The sequence below is a fragment of the Ovis canadensis genome, chromosome 3, assembly GCF_042477335.2.
Source record: "Ovis canadensis isolate MfBH-ARS-UI-01 breed Bighorn chromosome 3, ARS-UI_OviCan_v2, whole genome shotgun sequence".
Classification (NCBI taxonomy): domain Eukaryota; kingdom Metazoa; phylum Chordata; class Mammalia; order Artiodactyla; family Bovidae; genus Ovis; species Ovis canadensis.
In genome coordinates this window covers 39,128,448-39,153,735 of record NC_091247.1, presented here as the reverse complement: position 1 = coordinate 39,153,735, position 25,288 = coordinate 39,128,448, and the positions used below count along the sequence as shown (strand labels likewise).

The window sequence follows — 25,288 nt, the reverse complement described above, 5'->3', positions numbered from 1 at the left end:
CATACTCTTGAGCAAGATGAGTTTTGTGTAATTGTTAGTGCTTGGCTTAAAGAAAATAACATCTTATGTGACTGAGGGCCCTGGACTCTTTATCAATCTACCTGAGAATTAACTCTCTCTATAGTAAGCCCAGAAGAAGGAAGTGGGGAGCTTATTTGTTATCAGGCTCTATTCTGCCGAGAGCACTGACAGAAACACTGGCAGACAGCATCTGCTTTCTGCAGGTTTCTTTCTGCCTGCTCCCTGCACTTCCCACCCGCCCTGTTATAAAACCCCACCAAGCATCAGCTCATGTTTCTTTTTCTCTGATTCTCTTTCAGGGACGCTGTATCAACTTCACCAGAGTCAAGAACAATCCGCCTGCCAAGTACCCCCTCAACAACGCCTACCACACCACCTCGCCGCCTCCCGCCCCCATCTACACCCCACCACCCCCTGCTCCCCATTGCCCTCCCCCACCTCCCAGTGCCCCCACCCCTCCAATTCCATCCCCACCTTCCATTCTCCCCCCTCCTCCGCAGGCTCCCCCTCCCAACAGGGCGCCACCCCCCTCCCGACCTCCTCCTAGACCTTCTGTCTAGAACCCACAGTTCATGCTCTGGGTTCTGTCAGAAACTTTGGGGAGGAGGCTCCTCTGTGGTGTTAGAACAAGTCTTTTCAGTTAGAGGGGCTTCCACTTTGGAAAAGAGTGGTGATAATGCCCACTGACATTCACACACTATAAAAATTTGTTTGTAACACCAATACACCAACAATTGTGATCAGCAGAAAGAAATTGAAATTTTGAATTGCCTGAAAACCAGTGATGAGTCAACTACAGTCACAATTATAGCCACCAGCCAGCCATCATCTCTAGAAGGTTCCAGAGACAGTGAAACTGCTGAGATGCTCTAAGTGGGATTGGGTCTCCTGGAGACCAATATGAAAATCATTTCTCTGAGGGTGAAATGCAGCGTCAGATAAGAAGTCATATTGCTGGGTTGCTAAGTGCTGCCTTCCCTCTTCCACACCACCTCTATCTCTTGACCCTAGACCTACGAACCAAGGAATCCTCTCCATGCCAGCCAGGAAGGTCAGAATCCTTCACCTACAACTTTGGGGAAAGATTAGGGTTCCCATTGTGACAAGAAACTCAACATCAGACAGGTATCCAAAATCATGTTCTGGGACTTGCAGAGGAATAAGAAGATATGGTTTATTTTCCTTCCAAATTCTCCCAGTTTCCAAGTGAGGAAGAGGGTGGTTGTTCACAGATGGAAAAGGTATGTTGCCATGTTGCTGTGTAAGTGAAATCAGGTGTGTGCATCGACAGGCGAGTACTGGTGGGAGCATCGGACAGTTTCTAAAGCTCACAGGCCATCAGTAGCTAGAGGTGGCTGGCTTTGGCCCAACATGGCCCCTAAATCAACAGACAATAGCATTGTCGAAGAGCAACTTGTTAATAATTTATGTTAAAAGAAAAATCAAGATTTGGCTTTAATGTAGATCACTTAAGATATGAAGAAGTGATTGATACTATTTTCCAGAGACAAATATGAGTTGATCTTCCCAAAATGGCATCACTAGTACCTACCACATAATTTCACTAATTTTGTTTTTCTTTCTTCATGAAGTTGTGCACCAGAGACTTCTAGGTAGAGCTGAGAGACAACAGTCCCGACATACTAAGGAATATATCCCCCCAAAAGAGCTGGTGCAAATATATTTCTCCTTGGCTTTTCAGCACACTGACAAATACTATCAGCTGCCTGAAATTCCCACCATGCCTGGGAACCACTCCACTCCTCCAAGTCTTTCTGAATCTGTTGTCACCAGGAAGCTATATAATCATTTTCTAAACATGAGACTTCATCACCCAAGGATGAAAACAGAAGCCATAGTTCAGAGTCTGCTGCACCAGCCTGTTCAAAATTACCTCCCCCTCCAACTTTCCACAGGTCTTAAAAGTCCTAAAACACTTAAATCTTTTCAAGAATAAGGCAGAATATAAAGTAAATGCAAACTTGGTGCTTTGGGCTGTGGTCTCCAAAGATCTTGCAAGAACCCCACCCCCACCCCCCCCAAGCCAGTCTCATCCTTTCACCTTACTTAAAACAGAGACATAGGACCCAGCATGCACTGCAAACACACCAACGCTTGTAGCCAGGGCAGACATTGCTAATCAATCACAGCACATCTTCCAAAGAGCCCAGGATTCCCTCACAATCTTCAGACCATAAGTCTGAAGAGCCACCACTCATCAGTTAAAATTGAGAGATAAATGATCCTTAATTGCCATCTCAACTTTAGAAAGCAAAAGCAAACAAGGATTGTGTGGGGGGATGGGGAAACCTTTGGACGTAAAAGGTACAGTCAGGGGAAAATAGATCTAGGGAGAGTGCCTTAGTGGGGGGCTACAGGCACTAAACGCATTGCCGACACCAAACTGACACTTTCCCAGGCATACCTTGGGCCCTCCCTTCTTCCAGCCTGCCACTTCCAGAGATGCCCACGGCTTCCTCATAGAGCTAAAGTCAGAGATGTTTTCTAGGGCTCCCTCCCTCGCCCCCCGATCCTGGCCCAAATTATCTATTTTGAAAACATTAGGCTTCTTCTTCAGTACAGTCCTCCATGAAGCAGGTGTCAGAATGTCGCAGCAACCTGCAGTGACATTGCTGGACTCCAGAGACCCATTCCATAGGCAAAAGGGTTTCCCAGGCTCACAGCCCAGAGGCGTTGAGCCCCTGGCCACTGTTTTGACTGCTGGCGGTACAAAACAGTCCACCCCATACCACTGCCGCCTGGCTCACTGCGGCCATCAAAAAGTTAAAGCCAAGATGTTAACATTGTGCATCAAGACGGCAGGCATAAGGTGAGAATGCAACATTCAAGATCTCAACCATACATCAATCAGAAGCCCCTGTGCAGTTTCCAAGATGTTGTTTTGATAAACTTTTTGATGAAATGGGGAACTGCAAATACATGATGGCTTTGAAGAGGATTAGCAGGGTTTGTCCTTAAAACGGATTCTTCATGTAAACACTAGTCATTTAGAATGACAGTGGAGGAGAAACCTATACTGTATGAATAAGGTAACATTTGAATAGTAGGCTATTACAGGCAGGAAAATTCTTCAACTGGTTTATAAGTCTATCCGTACTTGGGTCATTCCTTGTAAAAGGTAGCAGACATATGATTGTGATCAGGAAACTGCACAAAATTATTTTTTTCTACCCTCATGTTATTGTCCTCCCGAAGTTTTTTGTTTTTGTTTTTAATAAAAACCAACTTTTTGTTGTATATATTCATATTCCATGTGTTAGATGGAAGCATTTCCTATCCAGTGTGAATAAAAGGAACAGTTGTAGTAAATTATTATAAGGCCAATGAAATTTCATGGCAGGTTATTCTACCAAGCTGTGCTTGTTGGTTTTTCCCATGACTGTATTGCTTTTATAAATGTACAAATAGTTACTGAAATGACGAGACCCTTATTTGCACAGCATTAAGAAGAACCTTGAGTGGTTACCTCTGTTAACGATCAGCTCACAAACAGTGTCTGGCCTGTAGCTTGGCACATACTCCAGTGCAACACAAGGTCTCTTTTACCAGAGTCGAGAACAGAGCTGGTGGACATATTAATTAATAGTCTTGGATATCTGGCTGTGGATAACTTCACTGTATATATATCTAAAATGGGCAGAGACTATCTGGAAGTCTCATACACACTAAAATGCAAACACCAGGTCAGAAGAGGGAAATTAATCCAAGAATTAGGGGAAAAAAAAAAAAAGATGAAATACTGCACCACAGTTTCAGCCCAGTGCCAACTCAAAAAGAAATTAATGCTGTGTAAAAGTGGGTTGAATTAGTTTGCAAACTATAATAAAGATATATGCAGTAAAAAGCCTGTTAATGCACATCAGATGGGAATGGGATGTTCTAGTCAGTTGCATTTTCTAGTTATCCGAACTCTACTATATTATTGTACTTGGATAACCAATTTAAAAGAATTAGAATATGATGTTTTAAATACACTTAACATTAAACTCTTCTTCTAATTCTTTCTTCTATCTGTGATAATTCAGAAGACATTATGGATCTTCAATGCCTCTGAGTTATTGTTATAAAGATCAGTTATTGCTGTACCTGCTATAGAAGACTGGGCTAAATGTGTATGATGACAGACCTTGGAAGTTGCTTTTTTTTTTTTTAAATAATAATAAATTCCTAAAATCAGCTCTTTTACTGGTTGTCTCTTTGCTATGAAAATGAAGTACAGATTGCTCAAGTGCTTAACACTGTGATCATAAAAATGGCTATCATTCTGCAGATTAAATTATATTTCTCAAATTATTTTGTGCCTTCTACTATCTTGATTACTCTTTCTTCTTTAGCTGTCCAACATTCAACTTATATTTTTCGTAGGTAAAACGGTGTTTCTTTCTAGTTCCCGAATCTGTTTCTTTATAAGTCCTCATTAAGCCTTGAGTTCATCTTAACTGGAATAAAACCATCTGAAAACAAAATCATTCCACAATTTCTTTCCAAGATTTCATTAGTATTCAACTTTAATAGCATTTTGGGCACATGGACTTCTTCAAATTACATTCTTCATTAAATCATTTTGAGATAATTGACTAGCCATTTGGAAGGAAAAAGAAGTTGGAGCCCTACCTCACTCCTTATACCAAAATAAATTCCAGCTGTATTTAATTTAAGTGTAACAGATGAAACCAGGAAAGTACTAGAAGTAGAAAAAAATGTTTGCTGTATGGAATGAAGAATTTTTAATCTCATATATTGCTTGCATTGCCAACCAACTTTCTTATAAAATAATTCCAATGATTGAGTGCTAAATGCTGAGTCATCCTCCAATGTATTATGTTGAATAAACAAAGAAAATATCAGGAATAAGATTATTGATCAAGTGCTAACTGCAAAGTTGAGCAGCAGGTGCAAAATTGTTCATTACTAAATCCAGTTTTCTACCTTCAGATAAATGTGTTTCCCTGGAGTCTCACTTGGGTGCAGAACAATTTAACACTTTGTCCATCTAAATACATTGTAAACAAGGTCCATGTTACTTATAATTATCAAACATAGACCATAGAGTTGGCATATGCAAAACAAATGAAGTTATTCTGGTTACAACTGTATCATGCTGGCTTGAACCATGGCACCTCTATCCTGAAGTTATCATACCTAAACAGATTAGAAGCCTTTTAATTCCTCTGGGCATAAGCTTTGGTTCCTTCCTTTTTGCTCAACGTTAAAATGGTCATTTAGTTATATAAACCCTTCCTTCTCTACTTGGGACAGTATTAAATTTTGGAGTTAAAACTGTGCAACATCTCCTCTGTTTAGTTTCAAATGTCATTTCACAATGTCCTTATAAAGCAACAGCACCAGTTAACAAAATGCCTGAGTCACTGGAGAGTGCAGAGCAAAGCTCTGTTAAAAGATGTTCAATTAGTTGTGCACATTCAGTACTTTTTAGCCAGCATCTTTAGTTGAGAGATCCTTGTAAACATTAAAATGGATGCAACTCATAAAAGACATACTTCTTTTTAGTGAAGTGGCTTGCATTCTTGCAAAGCATTTTAAAAGTACAGGAAACATTGGTGCTAAGAGTGCAGAAAACACTTCATTTTCTCCTGAAGAAGAAGTCATAAGAGACCTGTCAACCACTCATCATTGACACCAAAAATGTGTACCCCCAGGATGAGTCATGGAAGATCTACAGCCTCCTATATTCACATTGTTTTAAAATACAAGCACCTTGGAGGTGTTGCCAACGTAGTAGAGTAGGAAGACCTTGAGCTCACCTTCTCCCGTTGGGCACACCAAAATTGCAACTATTTACAGAGCAACTGTCAATGGGAATGACCTGAATACTAGCAGAAAAGATTTCCCACAACCGAAGATGTACAGAAGGAGCCATAGTGACTTTGGGTCTTTTCACAGCACATGGGCTCAGTAGTTGGGGCACCCTGGCTTAGTTGGCTGCAGCCTGTGGGACCTTAATTCTCTAACCAGGGATCAAACCCACGTCCCCTGCATTGCAAGGTGGATGCTTAGCCACTGGACTACAGGGAAGTCCCCACAGTGACATCAGTGGTGGGAGCAAAGATGCAGTATAGTCAAGACCCACACCCATGGGTAGGTGATCCATTAACAGGAGGATAATTATAATTGCAAAGGTTATCCCCAGAGGAACAAGGATTCCAGTCCCACTTTGGGCTCCAGTCCCCAGGGGTCCTGCACCAGGAAGATGAGCTCCCAGAAGGTCTGACTTTGAAAGCCAATGGGACTTGCTTAAGGGAGAGCTAGAGACTCCTAAGGTGGTTTAGTCGCTAAGTTGTGTCCAACTCTTGTGACCCAGTGGACTGTCACCCACCAGGCTCCTCTGTCCATGGGATTTTCCAGGCAAGAATACCAAAGTGGTATTTCCTTCTCCAGGCGATCTTTCCAACCCAGGGATCAAACCTGGGTCTCCTGCACTGCAGGCAGATTCTTTACTGACTCAGCTACCAGGGCTCTTAAGAGACACGCAAAACCTCACATACTCTGAGACCCAGTGCAGAGACACTAATTTAAAGGAGCCTGGGTCAGACCCACTTACTGATCTTGGAGAGGCTCCCAGAGAAGCAAGATCCAACAAGGACTCCCCTTGAGGACATAGTGTTGGCAGCAGTTATTTTTGAGGGCTCATTTTACCATGGTGACTTTGGGGCTGGCAAGCACAATTTTGGAGTCTTTCTCTAGCCTGTTAGCACCAAGGGCTTCTCTACTCACCAGTAGATCAGCACCAGTCCTGGGGCCATCCGGGTTGAAAGGCCAGCAGCATAGGAACTAAGCCCTGCCCAGAAGTGGGCCAAGCACTAGCCCCAGACATCCTTGTCCATGCAGCCAGCCATACCAAGACCTAGTCCCACAAGACAGCAGATTGGCAGCCCCTGCATGAAGCAGCACCTGGCAACAAACCAGGCCAAGGACCAGCTCTACCTACCAGCTGCCCACAGTAATCGGTCCCATCATAACAGAAGGGCCCAGCATCCCACACAGGGTCACTCTACAGCATATAGCTCTGGTGACCAGAGAAGAGTATGCTTGCATTCTTGCAAAGCTGCTAGGTCCCATAAAACATCTCCTGTTCAAAGTGACTTCTCCATGATTAGAAAGCATAACAGTATACCTAATACATGGAAAGTTAGGCAAATTGAAGGAACAGAGGACTATGTCCCAAATTAAACAAGATAAAATGCCAGAAGAACTTGGTGAACTGTAAATAAACAATCTAACAGATAAAGGGTTCAAGGCAATGATTATAAAGATGTTTAATGAACTTAGGAGAAAAATGTATGAACACAATGAGAAGTTAAAGAGCTAGAAAATACAAAGGAGAAATAACAGAACTGAAGAATATAATAACAAATAAAAATACACTAGAAGGAATCAACAGTAGAATAGATGAGACAGGGGAATATGTCAGCAAACTGGAAGACAGAGTAGTAGAAATCACCAAAGCTGAACAGAAAAAAGAATTTTAAAACAGAAGTATAGTATAAGGGATCTCTGGGACCATACTAAGCATAGTAACAGTCACATTACAGGAGTCACAGAAGGAAAAGAGAAAGAAAAAAGGGCAGATAACTTAATTGAATAAATGATGGCTGAAAACTTAACAGCTATCTGGGAAAGAGAACATGCCAACAAGCACAGAACATCCCAAAAAAGATAAATCCAAGATCCTCACCAAAACTCATTGTAATTAAAATGGCAAAAATTAAAGAGAAAATCTTTTTTTTTTCCCCCTAGGAATCTGAGAGTTTTATTTAAGAAACTTCACAAAGCCCAGTTTGGCCTTAAGCTGCCCTCATGGTTAGTATTTCCTTAGCTCTCATTTACATCTTCTCAAAAGAGGTAAGAAAAAATTGGTAATTCTTCATAGTAAATTCATGTTAGCTATTTCACACTTATCACAGCATCATTTGTAATAGGAAAGTTAGAAATAACCTAAATGCTCAATAGTGGCTAAGTGATAATCTGTGCGTCATGGACAGGTATAATATTTAATCATGAAAAGTGTTTATGGTCTAGTGTTGGGGGAAAGTAGAAAATATATATGCTTGGAATGCAGTTCTTTTATGAAAATGTATATGTGATGGGGAAGAAATCAAGCAGCAAGGGAAAGGCAAAAAGGTATGTACAGGGGAACTCCCATAAAGTATCAGCTGACTTTTCAGCAGAAACCCTGAAGGCCTATCCCCTTCAACAGGCGCAGAAAAAAAATTCTGACAAAAATCAACATTCATTTATAAGAAAAACTCTCAACAAAGTTAGTATAGAGGGGACACACCAAATGCCATATATGATAGAGCCACAGCCAACATATTTAATGCTGAGCTGAAAGCATTTCACCTAAGACCAAGAACAAGACAATGATGCCCACTCTCATCACTTTTATTTAATCCAGAACTGAAAGGTCTAGCCACAGTGATCAGGAAAGGGAAACAAGCAAAAATAAACAAATAAAAAGCTTTTGCACAGCAAAGGAAACTATCATTAAAACAAAAAGACAACCGATTGGGATAGGATATTTGCAAATAATATCTTTTTTTTTTTTTTTGCAAATAATATCTTTTTTAAGACATTAACATCAAAAATATGCAAAGAGCTCATACAATCAACATCATAATAACAAACAACTAGATTAAAATAGGGCATAAGACTTGGATAGATACTTTCCCAAAACATACAGATGGCCAAGAAACATGAAAAAATGCTCAGCATCATTAGTTATCAGGGAAAAGAATATCAAACCCATGATATCACTTCACATCTGTCAAAATGATTATCGTCAAAAAGACAACAGGGAAACCCTGGCGGTCCAATGGTTAAGACACAGTGCTTTTTCACTGCTGGGGGCCCAGGTTCAATCTCTAGTTGGGGAACTAATATCCCACAAAAAGAGACAACAAATAAATGTTAGAGAGGATGTGGAATAAAGGGAAACTTTGTGCACTGTTGGTAGGAATGTAAATTGGTGTAGCCACTATGGAAAACACAATGGAGATTTCTCAAAATTTAAAAACAGAGCTACCATACAATCCATCAATTCTATTAATTAGAAAAGATATATGCAACCTTATGTTCCTTGCAGCAATATTTACAATAGCTAATATGAAGCAACCTAAGTGCCCATCGATAGATGAACGGACAAATGTGGTATGTGTATACAATAGAATATTCCTCAGCAATAAAAAAAAAATGAAATTTTGCCACTTGAAACAACATGAATGGACATAGAGGTAGCATGTTTAGTAAAATCAGTCAGATAGAGAAAGACAAACACCACAGGATTTCACAGATATGTGGAATCTGAAAAACAAGTGAAATAACATGGCAAAACAAAACCAGACTCATAGATATAGAAAACAAAGAGGTGGTTGCCATAGGTGGGAGGTGTGGAAGGATGAGAGGGAGATTAAGAGGTGCAAGCTTCCAGTTACAAAAACACTAAGCCTTGAGAATGAAATATACAACATGGGGAATATAGTCAATAATATTTAATAACTTTGTATGATGATGTCACCACTCAAATTGTGATCATTTCTTAACATATAAAAATTATCAGGGATTTCCCTGGTGGTCCAAGGGCTAAGATTCCCCACTTCTAATGTAGGGAGCCCAGATTCGATCCCTGGTTAGGGAATTAGATCCCACATGCTGCAACTAAGAGCTCACAAGCCACAACAAAGATCAAAGCTCCCACATGCACAGCTAAGACCCAGTACAGCCAAATAAATAATTTAAATATATTAAAAATTAATTAATTAAAGTGAAATATCAAATCACTATTCTGTGCACCTGGAAATAACAGTGTGATAGGTCAATCACACTTCAATTTAAAATATTAAATAAATATTAAATTTAAAATAATACATATTAGTTATGAAAAAAGCAAATAAATAAATACAAGCCCTTTGACATTCTCCCTGCGAGTCCCACCTGAAACTTCACGTAATACAGAGTATATCTCTTCGCTTAAAACTATTTTAAAACAATTTACAGACCTCCTACTGTAAAAGGGGCTTCCCAAATGGCACAGTGGTAAGGAATCTGCCTGCCAATGCAGGAGATACAACAGACCCAGGTGTTCAATCCCTGGGTCAGGAAGATCCCCTAGGAAATAGCAACCCACTCCAGTATTTTTGCCTGGAAAAGTCCATGGACAGAGTCTAGGGTGGGCTACAGTCTCTGGGGTTGCAAAGAGTTGGGCATGACTGAGCACAAACACACACACATACACACTGTAAAAGACCAGTCTGAAATTGATGGTAATATGCATTTCCATCCAAGCTTTAAATATTCCCTGTGAATGCAGAGTGCCTCGTAGATTAAGGTGATGCAGAAGCAGTCACACTTGTCTGAACCTGAAGGATCAGGCTTCTCCCCAGCTGGGGCGGATTTCAGGTGACTGAGAAGCAAGCTTTTCTCTGCAGGGTTGGCCCTGGGGTTCACAAAGTAGGCTCCAAAGGGTGGGAAAGAAGACAATGGGAGACCCTCAGACAGGAATAGGAAAGGAGTGATTCCAGGCAAGAATGGGAAAAAGGAAGAGCTGTCAAACCAGACTACAAATTTTCTGATAATGCACATCTGGAATTAACTCCAGTGTCAAAAAACTAGGGCCCAGGGGTGGGGGTGCTGATTCAGCTCTGTGGTCCTGCTGGCTAAAGACATCAGACACGAGAGTATGGTCCTGCGCATGTGTGCTCACTCACTTCAGGGGTGTCCACCTCTGCAGCCCTGTTGACTGTAGACACCAGGCTCCTCTGTCCATGGGATTCTCCAGGCAAGAATACTGGAGCATGTTCGCACGCCCTCCTCCAGGGGATCTTCCCAGCCCGGGGATCAGACCCTCATCTCCTGTGGCTCCTGCAATTGCAGGCAGACTCTTTACCAGTGAGCCACAGTGGAAGCCCAACATGAGTACTAGGATGTAGCAAGTGAGCAAAGGATTATTCAGCTTTTGGCAGCAATAACTATACATTTGGTCAAGCCTTCACTGAAAACAGTACTGATAACTGATGGGACCGATCTGAGGGAAAGTCCAGACAGACCCTGTTCAGTTCCTCTCATTCCAAACGGTGGCCACGATGATGGACTTTAAGCTTCGGGTGAGTAAACCCAGCCTCAAGAATAGAAATGTGGCTCCCAGTCATCCCTTCAGGAAGAGAATTTTTCTTTCCTGCTTCAAATAGGCATGTGACTGTTTCGTAAAAAACTCCTTTCTAACACCACACCTGGCTGCCTTCTCCACTCCAAACAAAATTGGATATAACGAGCACCTCTTGGTGCTAACACAGAAATATTGTCAGTGTCTGTGTAACACATGTTTTGCTTCCATGGCTTTGCATTGTATGTTTCCATGAAGCTGAACAGACTTTCAGACTCACTCACATTTGTATCTGCTCTGATGACATAATCCCTGCTTGTGAGGAACAGACCTGCAGTGAGCTCCAGGAGAAGTCAAGTCCATGTCTTACCATCGTCGGGCATTTCCATTTGCCCCATTAGAGCTGCCAAAACAAAGACTCCTTTTCAAAAACCCCTGGCCACTACACATATTACTGGCTGAGACTATCAGTTCTCTAAAATGCTAAACTTTTATATTTAGATCAGCATCTTCATAGGTTTTTCAATATTTGCTTATAGGGGCTTCTTAAAAGATTATTATCTTTATTTAGTCTTGAACCATTAGTAAAAACAAATAGGTCCCATTCAGCACTATGTCCTGGAGATAGTTTTATTGCTTCTAATTAATAGTAACTGGTAGTTGATTTTCTAAAAAAAAAAAAAAAAGTATATTTTATATATATACATAATTACCTTTGCAACTTAGTAATAGGAAAGAAGAAAAGCTTCCTTAATTAACCTGATAAAATGTATCCACAAAAACTACACAGATATTTTATTTAAAGTTGAAGTATTAGGGGTATTTCCTTTAAAATAAAAAACAAGAAAGGATTCTAACCATCACCATTACTGTCCTAACCAGTGCAATAACACAAAGTTTTAAAAACAGTTATAAAAATCAGAAGAAAAAAACTGTCATTATTTGCAGATCATATAATGCATCAGCTTAGAGGAGCCTGGCCAGCTACAGTCCACAGGGTCACAAATAGTCAGACATGACTGAGCAACCCAAAGAACAACAGTGGATCAATATAAGAATCAACTTAGAAATTACTACAGCTAACAAAGGAGGTCAGTGAGCTAGACAGGGACATGACCAACACAGTCAATGAGCATACCTGTTAGCGCTCTGTCCATTCATAATAGAAATATGTATAAATTATTAAATTTTAAAATTATGTATAAATTATACACATATATGTATATATACATATAGTAACTAGAAAAAAACCTAGCCAAAAAATGTGCAGAACCTATAGGAAGACAACTATAAAACTTTATGAATTATCCTTCACAAAAAGAAAGATGTACTACATTTCTAAATGGGAAAACTGAATACGAAAAAGATGTCAGATCTCCACTACATAGAAAAAGATTCCAGATGGACTCTTTAAAACGGAGAGAGAATGTAAAAGAAGTGTTCTTGCTTCTAATTAATGGTGACTGTTCATTGGCAGGCCTGTCCATGAACGGAAGGTTCTTGTTATCTTGCCAATCAACCCTCAGGGAAAATCAAGAAAAGGGCAAAAAGAAGAATGGAAGGCAGGAAAGAATTGTCTTCTCTATGGTCATAGCAAGAAGAAACAGAGAAAACTAAAAGGGTCCTCTCACCCCCTACACTCTGACACTAAAGTAGACTGTATATTAGTGTAGCCCTTCAGTAATAATTTATGCATATGGTGCCCAACCCACAGTATTTAATCAATTGTAGTTCAGTGAATAAACGTACAAATGAAGAATCCCAACAAGTCCCATGTTTAAGCAAATCAACAGAAGAAACAGCTGTATCTGAGACAATGTTTACTTTGAAGAACCAGCAGCGGTAAAGAGGTTCTTCCTTCCCCCCACTGCCTTTGAGCAAATATTCAAAGCGTGGACTCTCACTGGGTGGTATGGAATAAATTCCTATGCAAATTCATTAACTCCATCCACTGACTGAATTACTTTTCAATGCATACACATTCCTTCACATTCTATGTCAGCTGAGGTCAAGTCCTTTTTGCCTGGGAGGAAAAATAAGAGTAGATGCCAGGAATTTAGGGTCTGTGCCAAAAGGGAAAAAAGGCGCCAGCACTGGCAGTCACCAGAAGAATCAGCTCCAATTTCCCTTGTTTGTTTATCAAATGTCCTATCACAGGACCAGATTCCCTGCCACTCTGTAAGTGCATAGAGCAAGACTCAACAGTCGTGTCATGGTTCATTGAGGAAATAGCAAGAATCCAGAATCAAGAGTCAAGCTGTCGTGATACTCATTAGTGCATTCATCAACAAAGCAGCTGTTCATCTGTAGATCTGGGCTCTGATATTTCACAATTGCCTGAGTGGGCTTCCTTCAGTCCATAAGTAGATCTCACCCCGGGTTGCTAAGCCTGTCACCTTCAGTCTCAAGGCTGCTTATGTTGTGCCTTTGGTAGATTACAAAAATGAACATTTGCTTTCTTCTTTGTCTTTATCTTTGAATGAGCAGTGAAGAGAGTTTCCATATATCCTCTCTTTCTGGAACAGTCTTCCCTGTTATTAACATCTTGCATTCAGTTCAGTCGCTCAGTCGTGTCGGATTCTTCACGACCCCATGAATTGCAGCACTCCAGGACTCCCTGTCCATCACCAACTCCCGGAGTTCACTCACACTCACGTCCATCGAGTCGGTGATGCCATCCAGCGATCTCATCCTCGGTCGTGCCCTTCTCCTCCTGCCCCCAATCCCTCCCAGCATCAGAGTCTTTTCCAATGAGTCAACTCTTGGCATGAGGTGGCCAAAGTACTGGAGTTTCAGCTTTAGCATCATTCCTTCCAAAGAACACCGGGGGCTGATCTCCTTTAGAATGGACTGGTTGGATCTCCTTGTGTTGCAGGAAGACGGACTCCTTCCAGGGCCCAAAACTGGGCTCTTGTCTAACACTCAGAAATGAATTTTCCGAGGAGACACATATGCTGACAAAGCAAGAGATTTTATTGGGAAAGGGCACCCGGGTGGAGAGCAGTAGGGTAAGGGAACCCAGGAGAACTGCTTTGCCACGTGGCTTGCAGTCTCGGGTTTTATGGTGATGGGATTAGTTTCTGGGTTATCTTTGGCCAATCATTCTAATTCAGAGTCTTTCCTGGTGGCACACGCATCTCTCAGCCAAGATGGATGTTAGTGAGAGGGATTCTGGGAAGTGGATGGACACGCACTGTCTCCTTTTGACCTTTCCCGAACTCTTCTGGTTGGTGGTGGCTTATTAGCTCCGTATTCCTTATCAGGATCTCCTGTCATAAAACAGCTCATGCAAATGGTTACTATGGTGCCTGGCCAGGGTGGGTGGTTTCAGTCAGTGTGCTTCCCCTAACAACTCCCCCCTGAGAGACTTCATACTCAAGATACTTCTTGGGAACTGGGGCGGAGGTCTCTTTCTTCTGTAGCTTCTTCCTGCTGTGCATGGACGTAGGCCTGCCTAGCAGAGCAGAAGTCTCTCTCTACATGATCTAAGTTGGGGTGTTCCACATCTGAAACCAGCTTCCACCCTTGTAGTAACAGCAATTTAGTTGGCCCCTCTCAGAGATGAAATAGACAAGGGCCAAACAGGAGACCTAACAGGATGGTCATCTCTGGTCCCCGGAAACAGAAGGCAACATTTGGGGTGAGGGTTGCAGGGTTTGTGACCCTTTCTGATTGGTTGGTGGTGAGGCAACAGAGCAGTGTTCCAGTAATCTTGTGTTCAGTCTGAAGTTACCATCCTCCACCTGGGTGGCGGCTCAAAGACATTGTTATGCATATTTCTTTGAGCAGGAACCAGGAGTCTGTCTGAGGCTGTACCAACCTTTGATTGTTTCTGTTTTTGTATCCCCTCCCTTCCCTGATTAGCAATTGTTTGAATCCAGCTGTGGAATTCAGGGAAGGTCAAGGAGGCTGAATGAAGCCTATATCCTACAGATAAGAAATGGAGAACACAGAACAGATCTGTACTCCAGAGCCCCACAAAGGCCTGCTCAGTTTTAATTTAGGGAATTGGGCAACTATGACTGTGATAACTTCCTGTCAAAATGGGGCATAGGACTGCCTCAGCTTGGAGTATAGACACTGAATTGGAAGTATTTCTGAGTTCCAAGTTCTAGATCTGAGTCTTGTATGATTAAAATCCTAATCCCTTGGTCTGCCATTTTGGTGTAACAGACCCAATTAGAAGTAGCTGAAGGAGTGATAATTGGAATTTAGTAGACAAAATAAATCTCATTTCTTTTATAAGAATAGGCCTGAAACCCAGTCTGGACCTGGCACTTCAGGGAGACTTGTAGCCATGTAGCCAGTTGCCTAGTTTTGTAAAAAGCAATAAACTGTGGAAAATTCTAAAAGAGAGGAATACCAGATCACCTGACCTGCCTCTTGAGAAATCTGTATGCAGGTCAGGAAGCAACAGTTAGAACTGGACATGGAACAACAGACTGGTTCCAAATAGGAAAAGGAGTGCGGCAAGGCTGTATATTGTCACCCTGCTTATTTAACTTACATGCAGAGTACATCATGAGAAACAATGGACTGGAAGAAACACAAGCTGGAATCAAGATTGCCGGGAGAAATATCAATAACCTCAGATATGCAGATGACACCACCCTTAGGGCAGAAAGTGAAGAGGAACTAAAAAGGCTCTTGATGAAAGTGAAAGAGGAGAGTGAAAAAGTTGGCTTAAAGCTCAACATTCAGAAAATGAAGATCATGGCATCTGGTCCCATCCCTTCACAGGAAATAGATGGGGAAACAGTGGAAACAGTGTCAGACTTTATTTTGGGGGGCTCCAAAATCACTGCAGATGGTGATTGCAGCCATGAAATTAAAAGACACTTACTCCTTGGAAGAAAAGTTATGGCCAACCTAGATAGCATATTCAAAAGCAGAGACATTACTTTGCCAACTAAGGTCCATCTAGTCAAGGCTATGGTTTTTCCAGTAGTCATGTATGGATGTGAGAGTTGGACTGTGAAGAAGGCTGAGTGCCAAAGAATTGATGCTTTTGAACTGTGGTGTTGGAGAAGGCTCTTGAGAGTCCCTTGGACTGCAAGGAGATCCAACCAGTCCATTCTGAAGGAGATCAGCCCTGGGATTTCTTTGGAAGGAATGATGCTAAAGCTGAAACTCCAGTACTTTGGCCTCCTCATGTGAAGAGTTGACTCATTGGAAAAGACTTTGATGCTGGGAGGGATTGGGGGCAGGAGGAGAAGGGGACAACTGAGGATGAGATGGCTGGATGGCATCACTGACTCGATGGATGTGAATCTGGGTGAACTCCGGCAGCTGGTGATGGACAGGGAGGCCTGGCGTGCTGCGATTCATGGGGTCGCAAAGAGTCAGACACGACTGAGCGACTGAACTGAAGTGAAGGTTACTAGCTTCCAGCAGACATTGTTTTGAGAATGGTGGCATCCAAGCCTGACACGACTCAGAAAACTCAAGTGTTTAGCGATACAAGGTCTAATCTGAAAGTACACCCATAGCATCACCTAATTATTTCCCAGGATATTTGAACCATAGTTACTCTATTTTGACTTTTAATTGTAAACTTTTTCTTAATAGCCAAGGCAGATTTCACCATTATATGAGAAGATGCAAGAACTGGGACTCATAAAATCTTCTCCTGAAAAGATCTAACTATCTGTAGGCCTGTTCTGCCAGTTTTTCCCAGAGCACAGAGTGCCTCATTCCTTATTTTCACCCTGAACTCCTTTCAGGGGCGTTGAAAGTCAGCAGTTGCAGCGGCCATGATTTAATCTTTGTAGATGTAGATGGCAAGTGTCAGTCTTCAGTTGGCAGAGCCCCTTTTTGCTCATAAACTTGACCATGATTTTGAGGGGGGCATTTCATGACCATTTTATCCCATGGTGCTGAGAATGTCCATTCTCAGTTTTGGCAAAGATTTTGTTGACAGGCCACTCAATGTGCTGTTACTGAACGAGGCCATAAAACAGTATCCAAAATTCTCTGGACCACCTGTCTTACTAGCTTCTTGGTCCAGGAAAATATTCCCTCTTGTTGCTTCTTGCCATATCTAGAGTTACACTGTTACCATCATCTATCTCATATGGGACTATATATTATTCTATTAGAGGCCTCAGACACACATTTGACAGTGTAAGAAACAGCAATTTTGTAAAACAGGTGAAATACAAATAACATAGCCAGCAGTATTAGTAAAGTCACAAGTAAGACTTATGTTAAGAACTTTCATTAGATGTAGCCCAGTATATCTCAGGTCATCTGACTTAGTCTGCTCTGTAGAATCTTTATCTCCCAGGGAACTTATATATTGGCACCATCTATAAGGCACATAGCCCAGTTTTCTAGTGTTACTAGACTGATTATCCTTCAGTTCAGTCGCTCAGTTGTGTCCGACTCTTTGCGACCCCATGAATCGCAGCACGCCAGGCCTCCCTGTCTATCACCAACTCCTGGAGTTCACTCAGACTCACATCCATCGAGTCCGTGATGCCATCCAGCCATCTCATCCTCGGTCATCCCCTTCTCCTCCTGCCCCCAATCCCTCCCAGCATCAAAGTCCTTTCTAATGAGTCAACTCTTTGCATGAGGTGGCCAAAGTACTGAAGTTCAGATTTAGCATCATTCCTTCCAAAGAAATCCCAGGGTTGATCTCCTTCAGAATGGACTGGTTGGATCTCCTTGCAGTCCAAGGGACTCTCAAGAGTCTTCTCCAACACCACATTTCAACTGATTATCCTTAGTATGATTTAATTGTTTCCAACACAGAGGAGACTTTAAACCTAAATTACTATAGCCTGTTGTTATCTATATAAATCCATTCCATAATTGTGGGAGATTTTCCCCTCCTTTGTGGAAACTTTTCTTGTTCCAATTGAGTTTGGATAATAGAAAAAAGCTCAAATTTATGGCCAAAGTCAGAGCAGGCATTATTAATTGGCCCGGTGAGGGGATCCTATCTAGTAATATCACTGTGACTTGAATATGACTATAATTTTTTTTTAAAGTAAATTTTCTCAGGGCCAACCAGTTAGAGTTTGGTAGTAGAGAAATTTACCAAGGTAACCCAGAACTAGACAGAAGTAATTGGCCACAAACCCAACAATTGGATTGATTTTTAAAACTAGCATAGAATCAGGCCTATGATAGAAAAGCATTTGATTTATATGCAAAGGTCTAAGTCAAGAAAACATAAATGATCATTCGAATCAGGTCCAGCATCTTGGGGAAGCTGTCTACCTCTGATGTCATCGTCTTCTCCTCCTGGTGTAGTGTAGTTTCTCCTGATTAAAAAAAAAAGTCCTTCCATCCATGTTGGAGACAGTCCCTTAAATTATGTCTTTTTCCAGTCCTGGTTGCAGGTCATGAGGCATCTGATCTTCATCCAAAGATAGATTACTGAGATAAGCTTCAGAAACAAACTTAGGGTGTTCTTCAAGAATTCAATTAAATTTTACATTAATATCACATAACAGCAAAGAACTATCTAAGATATGAGTCTTACTAGATGCAAACTGTTATGCCCAAGTTGCGAAATCTCCATCAGGGAGCCGATATTCGATGCAAAAGCAAGAGAGTTTTTTATTACTAAGCTTGAGCTGGGGCTCCCACAGTTACCAACGCAGCAGCTATAGGGAGGAGCCCCAGGTTTTGGATTACATAGCTTATATAGGGAGTATACATGGAAAAAAAGGATTTCCAGGTAGGGGGATGTCTGATTGGTCACTTTCTTTTGAAAGGTTGTGTGTTGGTTCTTGATTGGGCCCTATTGTCTAGGTAGACCACAAGTTCCTGAGCGTTAAGTCAGGAGATTTTGGTCTGGGGTCTGATTGGCTCATGGGTGGTGGGGTGAGGTCAGGGGATTTCCAAAGGCTCTTTTCCCAGAACCTTACAAAATGGAGTTTTTCTTTTAACAAAATGGAGCAGCTTAGGTTCTTCACAGACCTCCATTAACAAACTGGGATTTAACATTTTTGAAATATCTTTTTCTCCTTCAAGTTTCCCTTATTTTTATTAAATATAACCAAATTAAGGCTAGTTTGTTTGCAAAATAGGTATGTTCTCACTAATTTTGGTCTGATGATTTATATATCCATAATTGATTATAGACTTTTTATTTTGCTGAAACATTTATAGAGTCTCAGACTGAAATTTTAAAATAAAATAGGGCTGGGAAACTCACACCAAAGGCTTATCCCAGATTTTTGCCTAACAAATCTAGGTGAATTCTTCCCTTTTTAAGGTCTCAAAAATTTCTTGAGATTTTTGTACCCGTGAGATAACCTTCCTAACTCATTTGATAAACTTACTCAAAACCTAAGAACTTCCAAGGGAGGAGTCAGATAGAAAATATAATTGTTTTGTTTATAACGTTTAATTTTACCAAAGTATTGTCATAATTAGTTTGAGAGGAAGAGTTTCCCTACTCCCTGAAAACATAAGATTCAAGCCCATAATTTTTCAGATAGAAACCATAAAAGTTATAAGCATTTTCGCTGGTTCATTCAGTCTTTTTGTTAACTTTTGTGAAGTCATCAGGTTTTCCATTAGAATATCAGGACATATCAGAATGTTAAAAACTCCATATAATTTCTAGGATATCTGTTTAGTAATTTTACCATACATTATAACATGAGCAGATTTATTATTCATTTGATAATCTTTCCCATGTAATTTAACCAACCAAATAAACACAGTTTAATATCTCTTTTTGGGATGTTCCAGGGGCCCTCTGAAGCACCCCAAAGTTAGCTAGAGATCAAAAGAATTTCAAAAGAGTTCTGTTTAGGAAGTTTTATCAAAAAGATCAATTAAAAGGTGTAAGGCCGGACCAAAGGGGCATGATGAGCCACCCCTCCTCTCTCCTGCTGGCGGGGGAAGTTCCTAATGGAAGGAGCCTCCCAGATCCTGGGAACCAAAGACAGCACACTTCGCCAGCTAAAGCCACCCCACCCCAGCCATGCAGAAGGACCTGTCAGCCCACGACACCTCGGCCTGGCGACCTATCCGAACCCCCGTCCATTAACTGTACCTTTTTTGGGCAATCTAGCCTGACCATCCACCACAACGAACACATATAAACCACTCTCCAGCACAAGCCAGGCACGGACATCCTCAACCTGCCTCGCTTAGGTCCGGGAACCCCTCCCAGGAGCGCTTCACCATTAAAAAGCCTGTTAGACACTCTTTTAGTGTCCTGGTCATCTTTACCTAACAAAAGGGTTTAGAACATTTGATCAGATTTAGTCAGTGTTGATGGGTGTATCATTTAGCTGGTTGATATGTCACAGTAGGCCGAAACACCAAGGCTCAAGGTCTAGTGAAAGTCAGCTCTGCCATCTTGGACCTGCTGCTGCTGTTGCTAAGTCACTTCAGTCGTGTCTGACTCTGTGCGACCCCATAGATGGCAGCCCACCAGGCACCCCCATCCCTGGGATTCTCCAGGCAAGAACACTGGAGTGAGTTGCCACTTCCTTCTTCAATGCGTGAAAGTGAAAAGTGAAAGTGAAGTCGCTCAGCCTTGTTCAACTCTTAGCGATCCCATGGACTGCAGCCTACCAGTCTCCTCCGTCCATGGGATTTTCCAGGCAAGAGTACTGGAGTGGGGTGCCTAGGAGGCTCTAACCAGTTTTCTTATGGCTGTGTCATTCCTAACAAAATCAATTTATCTAACTAGTTGTAACCCAATTTTAGAAAATCCTGATCATGCATCACTCTTTTTAGTATTTTATCATACCGTTTTTTTTTTTACTGAAAACATACTTCCTACTTTCCTTTAGAAACCAATAACTAACTTTTATATTAGCATTTTATAGATTGGTGAGCATAAATATCAGCGATAATTTCTAAAACCCTTGCTTTCTTAGAACATTTTAGGATGGCACCAAAAATTATTCATTTATAGTCCCAAATCTCTTTACTTTCTCTGTAAAAGGAAATTAGCGTTTAGTAGTAAATGTTTCAAAATCTTATTTAATTTGGAAATGACCTAACTATTCAATAGACTTTCAACACTTAGCACAACCCTTAGAAATTTAAGTTATGCCAATCTGGAGAGACTATTTTAGACAGATATTTTTAAGAATAATTATTCCTAATAGAGTTTATATAAAAGCTCATAACTCATTTACATTTTTTAGAAGTTTCTTCACTTGAGGTAATTTCCTTGTTGAAAAACTTGTGACAGATATAATATTTAACTTAAACCTAGGTACAATAAAAATATTCTACTTAACATTAATTACTCTAAGACATGTCTATATTAGATAAGTCAACAATATCAGGTATTTAACACTGAATATTTCCCAGTTCACATGAACCTGGAATTTACTGTTTAATTTAGAATTACTTGATTTGTAAGCGCTTACCTTTTCTTAAGCCAAATAAATAGAGCTCATTTACAAACTAACCTCAAAAATATTACCCAGAGACAAAGACATATCAAGACATATTTAGACAGACACAGTGTAAGATCTAGCTTCTAGTCTTTTTTCCCTTTTTCCTCAGTGTCAGGAGTTAGAGATGGTCTAGATAAGTGTTCCTGAGAGCCCTGGTCTCAAGGCACAGGGAAAGAAAACCAAGTTCTAACAAAATGGCGGCAGGTCTAAACCAAATGGTGGCCAGACAACGCAAAATGGCCATCAAAGATCACAACACATTGCTATTGTTGTCTGATGCACCCAGGCCCTTTGAGCCTTGGGCTCCAAAAAAGGGCCCATCCTTTTACTGGACCCACGCCAGGTGACCCCATTTTACCTTTCTCCCAAAAAAAAAAAAAAAAAAGATCACAACACAGAACACAGTTAAAACACACACATGTAAACCTGGCAGTCCTCATCAAAGTGAAAGCGAAGTCGCTCAGTCTCGTCCGACTGTTTGCTACCCGTGGACTGTAGCTCACCAAGCCTTTCCGCCCATGGGATTCTCTAGGCAAGAATACTGGAGTGGGTTGCCATTTCCTTCTCCAGGGGATCTTCTCAACCCAGGGATCGAACCCAGGTCTCCCACATTGCAGGCAGATGCTTTAACCTCGGCTCCACCAGTTCAGTTCAGTTCAGTTCAGTCGCTCAGTCGTGTCCGACTCTTTGCGACCCCATGAATTGCAGCACGCCAGGCCTCCCTGTCCATCACCAACTCCCGGAGTTCACTCAGATTCACATCCATCGAGTCAGTGATGCCATCCAGCCATCTCATCCTCAGTTGTCCCCTTCTCCTCCTGCCCCCAATCCCTCCCAGCATCAAAGTCTTTTCCAATGAGTCAACTCTTCGCATGAGGTGGCCAAAGTACTGGAGCTTCAGCTTTAGCATCATTCCTTCCAAAGAAATCCCAGGGCTGATCTCCTTCAGAATGGACTGGTTGGATCTTCTTGCAGTCCAAGGGACTCTCAAGAGCCTTCTCCAACACCACAGTTCAAAAGCATCAATTCTTCGGCACTCAGCCTTCTTCACATTCCAACTCTCACATTCATACATGACTACTGGAAAAACCATAGCCTTGACTAGACGGACCTTAGTCGGCAAAGTAATGTCTCTGCTTTTGAATATGCTATCTAAATTTATCATAACTTTTCTTCCAAGGAGTAAGTGTCTTTTAATTTCATGGCTGCAATCACCACCTGCAGTGATTTTGGAGCCCCCCAAAATAAAGTCTGACACTGTTTCCACTGTTTCCCCATCTATTTCCCATGAAGGGACGGGACCAGATGCCATGATCTTCATTTTCTGAATGTTGAGCTTTAAGCCAACTTTTTCACTCTCCTCTTTCACTTTCATCAAGAGGCTTTTTAGCTCCTCTTCACTTTCTGCCCTAAGGGTGGTGTCATCTGCATATCTGAGGTTATTGATATTTCTCCCGGCAATCTTGATTCCAGCTTGTGTTTCTTCCAGTGCATTGTTTCTCATGATGTACTCTGCATAGAAGTCAAATAAGCAGGATGACAATATACAGCCTTGACGTACTCCTTTTCCTAAGCAGAAGATGTTAATAAGAGGTGGCAAGAATACACAGAAGAACTGTACAAAAAAGATCTTCATGACCAAGATAATCACGATGGTGTGATCACTCATCTAGAGCCAGACATCCTGGAATGTGAAGTGTGGCACACCTGGAAGTGTGCCTTAGAAAGCATCACTATGAACAAAGCTAGTGGAGGTGATGGAATTCCAGTCGAGCTATTTCAAATCCTGAAAGATGATGCTGTGAAAGTGCTGCACTCAATATGCCAGCAAATTTGGAAAACTCAGCAGTGGCCACAGGACTAAAAAGGTCAGTTTTCATTCCAATCCCAAAGGAAGGCAATGCCAAAGAATGCTCAAACTACTGCACAATTGCACTCATCTCACATGCTAGTAAAGAAATGCTCAAAATTCTCCAAGCCAGACTTCAGCAGTACATGAACCCTGAACTTCCAATGTTCAAGCTGGTCTTAGAAAAGGCAGAGGAACCAGAGATCAAATTGCCAACATCTGCCAGATCATGGAAAAAGCAAGAGAGTTCCAGAAAAACATCTATTTCTGCTTTATTGATTATGCCAAAGCCTTTGACTGTGTGGATCACAATAAACTGGAAAATTCTGAGAGTGATGGGAATACCAGACCACCTGACCTGCCTCTTGAGAAATCTGTATGCAGGTCAGGAAGCAACAGTTAGAACTGGACATGGAACAACAGATGGCTCCACCAGGGAAGCCCTTAAATACAAGAATACAGTCTCTCAGAAAACCTCCTATAGAGACACAGAACTTCAGATCTAAGTACTAAGATCAAAGATTTCAAGGGAAGAAAGGAAGCCAGGTTGAAAGAAGAAGGGGGAGGAGGCGGAGGAGGGGGGCAAAAGGGGTGGCCTTACAGACGTCTCCTGCCACCTACAGATACCCAGGCATTATGGGACTTTTCCCTGGGCTCCAGAGAAGGGAGGACTGGAACTCGGCCCTACCAGAAATCAGACCAGAACAAGAATTCGAGTTCTCTGCCAAGAGGAGGTGATCAGTCTCCAATCTTCAGCTCAGGCTGAGGGCCCTTCGACCAGATTCCTGCGTCCAGGACCGGGGAACTAGAAAAACAGGGAAGGATAGGAAGAGTTAAGGAGGAGAAAGAGAGAGGGAAGGGGAGAAAGGTCAATAAAGTCCTTACCGGTCGGGGCACTCTGGCCAGTTGACTGCATCAGGAGCAGACCAGGGACAAAAGGGTCCCAGTTGCGGCCCCTGGGTCTGGTCCATTGGCAGGCAAGCTGGCCCCTGAGTATCCCCAGTGGTCAGGATGTCAGTCTCAGCAAAGAAGAATCCCACCAGAGTCGCCATTTGTTGCAGGAAGAGACCCCTTCAGGCATTCCGAAAGCGGGCTCTTGTCTAACATTTGAAAATGAATTGTCTGAGGAGACACATGTGCTGACAAAGCAGGAGATTTTATTGGGAAAGGGCACTCGGGTGGAGAGCAGCAGGGTAAGGAAACCCAGGAGAACTGCTCTGCCGCGTGGCTCACAGTCTCGGGTTTTATGGTAATAGGATTAGTTCCTGGGTGGTCTTTGGCCAATCATTCTAATTCAGAGTCTTTCCTGGTGGCGCACGCATAGCTCAGCCAAGATGGATGCTAGCGAGAGGGATTCTGGGAAGTGGACAGACACGCGGTGTCTCCTTTAGACCTTTCCTGAACTCTTCTGATTGGTGGTGGCTTATTAGTTCCGTATTTCTTATCAGGAACTACTGTCATAAAACAACTCATGCAAATGGTTACTATGGTGCCTGGCCAGGGTGGGCAGTTTCAATCAGCATGCTTCCCCTAACACCTGCAGTCCAAGGGACTCTCGAGAGTCTTCTCCACCACCACAGTTCAAAAGCATCAATTCTTCAGCGCTCAGCTTTCTTCACAGTCCACCTCTCACATCCATACATGACTACTGGAAAAACCATAGCCTTGACTAGACAGACCTTTGTTGGCAAAGTAATGTCTCTGCTTTTGAATATGCTACTTAGGTGGGTCATAACTTTCCTTCCAAGCGTCTTTTAATTTCATGACTGCAATTACCATCTGCAGTGATTTTGGAGCCCCTAAAAATGAAGTCAGCCACTGTTTCCACTATTGCCCCACCTGTTTGCCACGAAATGATGGAAGCGGATGCCGTGATCTTCGTTTTCTGAATGT

The 25,288-nt window shown here is 41.9% G+C and overlaps 1 protein-coding gene and 1 long non-coding RNA gene across 5 annotated transcripts in view; one reads left to right on the top strand and one right to left on the bottom strand.

The window, feature by feature from the left end:
• Nucleotides 1-4,218, top strand: part of ANTXR1 (ANTXR cell adhesion molecule 1) — a 265,829-nt gene extending 261,611 nt beyond the window's left edge. Inside the window, exon 18 of the mRNA XM_069582959.1 lies at nt 321-4,218. Within this exon, the coding sequence (XP_069439060.1) occupies nt 321-581 (261 nt within the window). The 3' untranslated portion in view covers nt 582-4,218. The remainder of the gene's footprint in view (nt 1-320) is intronic.
• The window catches only part of LOC138436790 (uncharacterized), a 136,352-nt gene that overhangs the window by 53,814 nt on the left and 57,250 nt on the right, over nt 1-25,288 (bottom strand). The window lies entirely within an intron of this gene.